The sequence below is a fragment of the Toxoplasma gondii genome, chromosome X (assembly GCF_000006565.2).
Source record: "Toxoplasma gondii ME49 chromosome X, whole genome shotgun sequence".
NCBI lineage: Eukaryota > Apicomplexa > Conoidasida > Eucoccidiorida > Sarcocystidae > Toxoplasma > Toxoplasma gondii.
The window spans coordinates 2,912,820-2,922,849 of NC_031478.1; the positions used below are offsets into that span (position 1 = coordinate 2,912,820).

General features: G+C 51.9%; 1 protein-coding gene across 1 annotated transcript; it reads right to left on the reverse strand.

Annotated features, from left to right (window-relative positions):
• Positions 1–1,901: 1,901 nt before the first annotated feature.
• TGME49_224630 (zinc finger (CCCH type) motif-containing protein) lies at positions 1,902–10,007 on the reverse strand. Its single transcript, XM_018780055.1, has 2 exons — positions 7,242–10,007; positions 1,902–6,774 (listed from the first exon to the last, which is right to left on the reverse strand). The coding sequence occupies exons 1-2, from the start codon at positions 8,809–8,811 to the stop codon at positions 2,540–2,542; spliced, it is 5,805 nt and encodes a 1,934-aa protein (XP_018635949.1). The 5' UTR covers positions 8,812–10,007; the 3' UTR covers positions 1,902–2,539.
• Positions 10,008–10,030: the final 23 nt, after the last annotated feature.

Genomic DNA, 10,030 nt, shown 5'->3' on the forward strand with positions numbered 1-10,030 from the left:
TCTTGCTTTGCTCAACAGCCTTTCTGTTCACTTGCAAGATCGTTCTTCCTGGCTTCACCTGACAGGAGATTGTATAGGATGTTGTGTGCGAACGCCGGTATCTCAATTCCCTGCTGATGAGGATGCACTGGGATCCGAATGGTCTGTGCCACCCGTTCATACCTTCGCCGATCTTACGCACGAAACAACATGCTTCCGCGTAATAAGTTTCAACTGAGGTACTTGTGTGACAGCTCCGAATATATGTCTACAAATCTCAAACGCATCTGACGTCGTGTCAGCATACGGTTCATCCGTTCACCTCCGTAACATGACGACCCTGAAGTTCTACTTGTTTTGCGTCTAGAGAGGGCCCTTCCGTACTCCGATGTCACAATCTATTTCAGTACAACTCCACCAAAGTCGAGGACGAATGTAGGTGAAATGAATGTGAGAAGAGGGAGCAACACGATGATGCAAAACTCGGAAACCTCGGAATATCGTGGTTGGCATTACCATACACACCACCTCGCTGGACCATCAAACCTTATTAACCTGTCACCCAATTTCTCTATTCGCGGCGGTACAACTGACAAAGTACTCACGGCCTAACTGATTCGTTATTAGTTAGTACTAACCGCGTTCACCACAAAAAGATAATCTTGCACGAGGATTGAGCCGGGAACTACCTTCGCTTTCTTCGCGCCGTCTTGCTGTGCGCACCAAACCACTCTCCTTCCGACTGAAAAAATCTTACTGTGTTCACCAAACCACACGCCTGTCGACTAAAAAGTTATGTCTGCCGGACCTGAGGGGCACTCTCCCTTTTGTAGATCCTCTGTGACTTCATTTTCTGTTTCACCTCAAAACGAGACAAGCACAGACACTGCGACGGTATATCGGCCATTTACAGAAGGCGTCACACCAAAAATGCCCCAATACCAGACACGGATCAAAGAGTTCGGTTTACCCTTTGGGGCCTCAAAAAAGGAAATCTGCGAACATGGGAAGGTAAGAGGGTCACGAAAAACAACATGAAGGACTCTGTGGCAACATATTCAAAATATAACGGATATCGTGCTTAGAAAAAAAAATAGGTAGGCCACCATATTCCTTTTCAGTCTCCTCCCCTCTTTCATGTGATCTTCCTGTCTTTTTGGCGTTACAGCTGCCGAGACATAAATTGGACATCGCTCACAGGAAAGAAACCCTGCAATGCAAAAGAAGCTGCATGTTGACACGTAAAACGCATGCGATACATCTGTCGCATTTTGCAAGATATGCATTTGCGGAGCAGAAAAACGATTCAAGGAACTCTTTGAAACTCGGCCTCAAACACTGCCTTTCTCCGAGGGGGGGACAGGCCTATTCGTCCCAGTGAAACTGGCATAAAAGTGCTCCCGGCCTATTGGATTCGCCATTAGATAGTGCTGACCCCGTTCACCTCTGAAAGATAATCTTGCGCGAGGAATGTGCCGGGACCTACCTTCGCTTCCTTCGCGCCGTCACGCTGTGCTCACCAAACCACTCTCCTTCCGACTGAAAAAATCTTACTGTGTTCACCAAACCACACGCCTGTCGACTAAAAAGTTATGTCTGCCGGACCTGAGGGGCACTCTCCCTTTTGTAGATCCTCTGTGACTTCATTTTCTGTTTCACCTCAAAACGAGACAAGCACAGACACTGCGACGGTATATCGGCCATTTACAGAAGGCGTCACACCAAAAATGCCCCAATACCAGACACGGATCAAAGAGTTCGGTTTACCCTTTGGGGCCTCAAAAAAGGAAATCTGCGAACATGGGAAGGTAAGAGGGTCACGAAAAACAACATGAAGGACTCTGTGGCAACATATTCAAAATATAACGGATATCGTGCTTAGAAAAAAAAATAGGTAGGCCACCATATTCCTTTTCAGTCTCCTCCCCTCTTTCATGTGATCTTCCTGTCTTTTTGGCGTTACAGCTGCCGAGACATAAATTGGACATCGCTCACAGGAAAGAAACCCTGCAATGCAAAAGAAGCTGCATGTTGACACGTAAAACGCATGCGATACATCTGTCGCATTTTGCAAGATAGGCATTTGCGGAGCAGAAAAACGATTCAAGGAACTCTTTGGGACGCTCACACGAAACGCCACGATGCGCCTGCCTTTCTCACGGGCTTTCGACCACTATGACTGGTCTCTGTAAATCACATGCACATGCGATAACGGAGGCTACTCACAACAGGGGCGGTTTAATTGACTGAGTGACACGTTTCTCTGGTGTTACACGTAGCCTTCCTGAAGGTCTCACAACAATAGCTTCAGTTCAGCAGGCATTATAAAAGGACGGCTCGCCTTTTACCAACACATCTCGTATAACTGCTCTTGCCCACAAAACGCTAATGGCTCCTTTACAGCTCTCCTTGCTCTGCTCGAACGACACTTGTTCAGCCAAGGAGACATATTGACCCTACACCTTGGTTCTCCCCCGTACACACACACACACACACGGCCGTGTGCTCGCCCACAACACGAACGCGTGCAGCGTGCTAGTCGTTGCACCGTTTTTATACGTCAAAAAAAATTGACTCGATGCTTGTATCCCTCGAATCCGAGTGCGTGCATCATACCCTCAATTAACGTAAGTGGATCTACACTGGTATGACCAAAGGTATCCACACTACTCTGCGTTTCCGTCTCCGAGTGACAACACAGACGACGGCACGGCCAGCACATGCTTTCCACACTCTTACGAAAAGGAAGACGGCATGCTGGACCCAAAGCAGCGTCATCTTCAGCTGCTATCCCGTGTTTACTCTGAACCGCCGGAGACCGGCGCTGTCCAAGAGATAGATGCGCGGCCTGCTGTGTGTCCAGATTCCAAATGTGGTGTAGCGCCCGTTCGGACGCCGGCACACCTTGTCCTTGGTGCACCGCTTTTCCAGCCAATGCAGTGAAGTCCACAGAACACGAAATTTGTCGTCCCTCTTCGTCATTGTTCACTAAATTCGAACGTACAGGGTGGCGGGTCAACCTCCACTGATTGCAAGAAGCATGTCCTGGGTCATGATTACTAGGGATATAGTCCATACCAGCTATGCTTGTCTTCAATTTCAACAAAGCTAAATCTGCCTCATTCATTCCGCCGCTAGGAACGGCGAAATCCTCTGGAACACTGCACTGTGCTGATATGCTTTCGATGCGATTGGCCGACGAAGAGTCTTCGCCGGGTAGTGAAGTCAAGGCTTGCTGAGCTCCGCTTTTGTCTCCAAGCAGAGCATCACCACGGATCTGCTGCCCACTGATCGTACAAAATGACTTTGTGTTACCCTCCTCGAAGCACTTCTCAGCTTCCACTAACAGTTGCTTCTTGTGTCCTGTTTCATCCTGTGGGACGATGACGCAATTTGCTGTCTTGTTCCTCCACGTAGGCGACCCGTAGCCAGCTGTAGTAGAGGGAGTACTCGATTCTAAAACCGAAGGTGTGGCGCCGACACTGGCGTCCCAAGATGGCTCACTGCTGCCACTGTTATCGCTTGACGCTGCGCTGCCTTCAGGGCTCCCAGGACTGGTCTCAGAGGTGACGTCAAAACGCGGTGCTACCGTCTCTCCATCCGCATGCTCCTTGTCTCTCTTGACAACTGTCGCCTCCCTAACTTCCAGCTGCTGACGTATCACTGCAAGACTCAAACCTGTGGTGTCTGTCGACCCCGAGTGAGCCTGGGTGGGTTGGAAAGAGCCAGCATCACCGTTGAGCTCTGACCAACCTAGGGGACGGAGGAAGCCAGAACGCGACTCTATGGCAGTTAAAGCGGGCGCGTTCCCGGGGGGGCTTCCCGGGCTTGTCAAACCGGTGACGTGGTCTTCGTGTCCTGGTAGTGCTGCTGGCATCCAGGGAATATCTTGTGGCGATTCCAACATATCTCCTCCCCACAACTCGTGCCCATCCCTCCATGTAAGGCCAGTATCGAGCTGCACAGGCGTTTCTGTCGTCCCAGGGAAACTTACTGGCACTGGCGGTCCCAGGGAGGTCCGTATTGCACAGTCTGCTCTACCAGGTAACATATCCCCGCGGCTATGCACGGTGCAGGAATCCTCCGTCGGTAATGCCATTGCCAGCCAATCGACCGCCCGACTAACAGACGCCCCTTCGATGGAAAGACTTCTAAGTTCCTTCTCCATTGTGGTGCTGTCATTGTCGCTGGCTTCTTCAAATCGTTGCCGACGTCGGTGGTTTTTCTCCGCCACCAACGCCCGCTGTGCTATATCTATTGGGGGGTATGGGAATGCTGGGAACTCTGTAGACCGTCTTCCAGTTTCTGCGGATTCTCGACAGAGCGCTGCAAAAACTTCTGCCGCTTCCGCCTCTGGTGATGACTCATCGCGTGTCACGAACGGCACGCGCGCCGCCTCTCTTCTGTCCCACTCGACATCTACATTATCAGCCACATCCGTTCTGCTTAAAATCCAGGTTTGTGGTGAAGCGAGCTCTGGCAATCCATTGGAAATGCCAACAATCTCTACAGCTGCTCCTGGAGACACTGACGGTGGTCGGACGTTCCTCGATCCTTCAGTTATAGACCATGACACGCCAGTATCCATACACTCGAAGCTTCCCGTTTCTTCATTTGGGAGAGGGGCTGGTGAGAGTGAGGCGGGTAAATTCACGGGGCTACAGGAGGTAGTTTGGGCTTCCATCGAACTTTCTTCCTGCGTTAGTCTTTCAGTAGCCTCTTCATACATCACGTGAACACGGTCGCTGGCGGCTCGTTGGAGAGCCACCGATGCATTAACACCCGCCAGATCTGGAATTGTTGCGACTGGCGGAACCGGCATGTCACTCGCAGCATTGCTGACGTCGAACAACCGGTATTCGTGGCTGGATGACTCATGCATGTGGATTGAAGGGTGTGCTTCCTGCGGCGTCTTGCATCCCATCCGCACCGGCACGTCATCTTCCACAGCCACCGCTGGGATCAGCGCATTTTTGCAGATTGCTGGCACCTGCTGGTGCCGGACGCAATTATCGTTCACGGCTGGCATATTTGCGCCCCTTCCAGAGTAAGGCTGTACCATACTAGGCAAAAGTTTATTCGCAAGAGCTATGAGAGCAGCATTGGTGGTGTCACTCTCCTGTCTCAGCTCCCGGTTGCCGGGACGGGTCCCCTTTTTTGAACCCTCACCTAGCAGCTCTGACGAGGAAAACTGACGCTTCAAATACGAATCCTCATTTTCAGAGCCGTCGTGCAACTCGGCACCCTCTTGTAACTCAGTCGTCCTGGACTCCCCTGTCCCCTTTCTCTGAAGGCACATTCCACCCGCATTTGTCTGCTGCTGACATTTTGGCCTCGTCGCTGCTTTTAGTAGCTGCTGCTGAACCTCTTCCAGCAGCTCTCCGGAAACGTGGTCCACTTGTGCGCGCTTCAGTCGTTGAAGCTGTAGTAGTAGGAGCTGCATGTCCTTCTGTCGCCGCATGTGCTGCGTGTTCCCCGCAACAGCAGAAAGAAAAGGCCACAATCCGGTTGCAGCCACACCCAAGGCGCTGTCATCAAATAGATCGATATGCTCGACAGCTTTCGGTGGCGGCGGTGGCGGAGGAGGACGAATTCCCGCTTCAGAGACCTCTGCCATCATCGTGAAGTTCTCAGCTGTCTTACGCATGCCCCGCCTCTTCATTCCCATGTCTTTGCGTGTCACTATGTTCTCTTTCTGAAGCGATGTTGACTGCAGGTACGTCTGAGGAGATTCCACCTGTGACGCAGTAGCGCATGCAGTCTTATCGCCACCAACCTCCGTCGTCCCTCGACATACTTGCGTGACCGTTTCTTTCCCACAACCACCTAAGAATGAACAGTCGACCTGCTTCTGGGTTGTCAACGTGGTCACTGTTGCACAGCTGTAGCGGTCATCGGCCACAAATGGACGCTCCTGTTTCCACCCCGACACTGCACGGTTCCTGTTTTGAACGATCATACTGACTAGCGACGTTGGGTAAGAACCGCTCACTGCTTTTCCGTTCCTGCAGCCCGCAAAAGCGCCGGATCCTCTCTTCCGTCCTTTCCGCGTACCCGTGGTGCCATGCTTGGAACCTCCCTCGGAAGGCAGCCGGACTCTGCCCTTATCTGTACGAGTGCTATCATGCACAGGGATTTCGACCTTGTTGCTTCCAGCTTCCTGGATATTTTCGTTACCAGAGTATTTCCTCCGTTCTGGACTTTCCAATCTGTTCGCAGAAGAGTGGATGCGTGATTCGAAGCTTCCGAGACAGTATTGTCGTCTGGTCGCGGGATCCGGCTGCTCATACGAAGTGCGCTGCTTGTAGTCTTGTTCGGTTCCTCTTGAAGTAGGGAAGACTGTTTCATATTGATGTCCCTGCGAGGGTGCGGACGTGATCGAATTACTGAGCAGGTCCTGCTGACGGGTGAGAGATTCTAGAGTGGATGACGCAAACACTCTTCGGTTATCTTCAGTACGGACGCCAGTTCCGTTGCTTGTTCCATTGCGCTCGTCCTCCAGGTCCTTCCCCGTAAACAACTTCCAATCATTTGTATCGCTGTTTTTCGCAGAGTCTAAATTGCCAGTTCCCGACCCCATACCCATGCACACCTCCTCTTCTTTTTTGAAATCCCTGCAGCCGGATCCTGCAGCTAAGCTGCGAAAGAAAAGCAGCTCGTACATTCCGTGAGCGTGGTTGCATGTCTCTGGATGTAAACACGCTCCGGCCTTCCAGTTGCGGCACATGTTTGTTTTGTAAAAAGCGACGGTGTGGCGCAGCTCATTCCGACTGTGCGCGAAGGAACAGGCGTCACCTGGAGAAAACCGAAGTAGAGCATGTTAAAATGACATCAGTACAAGTCACGCCTGGTGCGGCTGTCGGTCTGGAACAAAGCCTTGAAGTATCGATGCGCTCGGACGTGAAATAAACAACCTCGGACAACTGGTATCTTGCTACCCAGCGGCCACTCGCGTTCCCCACTTACGAGAGAGAAAATGCGACACTACACAAAACGTACACATGCCAAAAAGCGACTATCCTTGGCCATTGCTCGACACCCCAACTGAATATGAGTTTCACATGTGCGAAATAGACGTGCAAGCAAGCTTTGTGTGCCTTTGAGGAACAAGTGAAGCACATGCTAGGATTGGCTCAACGACCAGGCTATGCGCTGGGAAAAAAGCAGAGCATCCCATGGATCCTCATCAGTGTATTCACAAGGCTTATCGTTCTCGTCCTTTAGCAAACATTGCCACATTGTACAGAAAACAGTTATCTTACCGTTTGGGCACAAGATCCCTGCCTTCACGCTGGCGCATATCTTCGTTTTGTCGAGTTTCGGAGGTGTGCGGAGTTCCCGCTTGCTGTGGGCGAAGCTACAACGCTTGTCGAGTCGGCAACGACCACGGATCGCATGGGGGCACATCTGCGTCTTGTAAAACACAGAACGGCGGTCAGCCAAGATTGTTGAGGTCAAAGGAACACGCGGAGGTGCAGGATCCGACGCGGTTTGCTTATCAGCTTCTTTCCGTCGCACTGAATCGGAGAGGCTATCACGGCTAACCATTGGTAGCCCACACTCATCCTCGCCTCTACAACTGGTGGTGGATCCCTCTGATATAGGAATTTGTCCAGCGCGTTCAGTGAGCTGACACGCGGATTCCTCACTTTCACTCCACTTGGCACGAAGAGGTGAGCTGTGGAAAGTTTTATACGTTGGGCGTTCCGTGAATGGAGGCGGACCTATGGACAACAGTCGCTCCGGAGAGGTGATGTTTTGTCCCTGAGGTGACGACAATGCTGTTTTCTGTTCGTTGGTCTCGTGGCCCGATGGTATGGGCGGACTGTACACAGTGAATATGGACCCGACGTTTCTGTCAGACGCTGTCGGCGAAAATACCTTGGGCACTGTCGACGTTGCATTCGACGTTCCCTGTCTACTGGCGTTTGCGGAATCTGCACGCGTTTCCTTAGACGCCGAACGTATCTCTGGCATTTGGTTAAGTTGGCGTGCCGGTGTCGCTATGCATTGCTGGGCCGGAGGTGAGCGCGGCGGTATCACGTTGAAGGTACGCCTTTCGGCATCGCGTTCACGATCCACTTCCTCACCGTGTGCTGCCGGCTTTGGGAACCGCCCAGGTCCCTCCTCAGTCGTCCGCGACTCAGCTCCCAACAAACGACCAACTACGTCACCGTCAGTTCTCATCTGCTCACGCATGCGAGCCGAAGGCTCGACGGGACAATTTTTAGCGTGCAAGGCATCTAGAGAACGAAACCTGACGGCCACGGTCGCTGCAAGGAGTCGCGGAATGGGCTGTGACATGTGCTGCTCAACCGACGAAGCAGATGTTGACCTCGACGGCAGTGTGAATGCTTCGCGAGCTTCCGTGCAACACCTTTCCGGATTCGCCCCTCCGGTTGCGGCTGGGTCCGCCATTTGTTCAGGGTATGTTATAGCCGTATCTGGACTTTTCAGAAGCGTAGGAATGGATCGCTCGTTCGGGTCGTCTTTTGCATCACTCATTCCCTTTCGCGAAGCTACCACAAGATCGGTGCAGGTGGTCAACATTCGTACCGTTGCCGAGTCCGAGTTCTCTTCGGTTGACGCTCGAGCATTCCCCTGTCGAGTCCTTGTGTCTGCAAGTCTCCAAGGCGTTCGAGATGTGGCAATTTCTCCTTGCTCTTGCTGTAGCACGACTCCATCTTTGTTTGGCGTGTAGCTTCCCGTCCGACCGTCTCCGCTCTCATTCTTTGTCTCTGATGACGTCGCAACCACTTTGCCGCCTTCGAGCACAGCTGCAGCTGCCTCGCCCGTAAGGTGCATATTCGGTTCTCCACTACTTTTCATCATCTCTGGTGAAGAAGTCACTCACAAGGTTACCAGGCGGTGGCCCACGTGCAGCTGCTGCGTCAATGTCTCCCATACACGTGACTTAAGCAAACGTTCCGTCTTGTATTCGGAGCAATGGATAAACATCGCAGAGCTTACGCGGTATTCGTCGCCCTGGACGGACAAGCACGGCGAGGGATCAGCGTGAAAGGGGCACTGCTCATTGACCTTATGGATGTTTCTACGGTCAAGCTGGTATGATGGAAATCAGGTCTAGTCCCTCCCTTCTAGCGTCCATTATGTCACCGGACTTCACAGGTATGCATGAGCTGGAGTCGGTACAGCTAGTTGCTCGGTTGCTTAGCGGGGCACCTGGAACCTCAACTCTCTCATAACTGCACTGGTGATACCAGGCACATCGAAGCAGCAGCTTTTCGCCCACTAACAGAACCACAACGCATCAAGTACGCCTGTGGGGACTCGTTGCTGCATATGGTAATGGTTCACAGACAAGTCTGCAGGTTTACCTATCTGAGCATCTTTTTCAGATTGTATCCACAGGGTGTTCAGAAGAGGAGGCTGGCTGCTAGCATCCAGTGCTATCCACACCCTCCCTCCATCCAGATGTCACAGATCCACGTCACATATGACAAAAGGGGAGTCGTCCACAATCCGTTTTAAAGTCGCGACACACACGTTAACGGAAGAAATGCAAAAACGCTAAAGCAGGCATCCGCTCGTGACAGCTACATCCGTCTCAAACGACGACCGCAACGGTCACGAACAAACCGGTGACCATTCTGCTGTGTCACACATCATGTCGGTCACCCAAAACCAAAAACCCATGAATTGTAGAGCGAACGGGGAAATTAAGCTCTACTACAGCATAATCTTCAAGGATCAATGGGAATCTCTTCAGCGCAGGGAAGAGACACACTATCACAGCACCTGCATTATTTGACGACCCACAGATTACGTAGATAGTTGCGTTGACAGAGGCCTTCCCCGAGGCCCTGCCCGGGTCGTGGATAGCCCCTCTTATCTGCCTCAATCCTGAACCGACGGCACTACACGATGATAACATGGTAACCCTAAACCACAAATCGCGTGCCCTTAACCCTACGAAGAAAGGTTTACACAGAGGCGGATAACCCATACGGGCCTTGAATGAAACTGGCTGCTCGTCCCTTACTTGCACCTTCATACCATTGGGGGACAGTTGTCTCCGGCTAGCCACAAC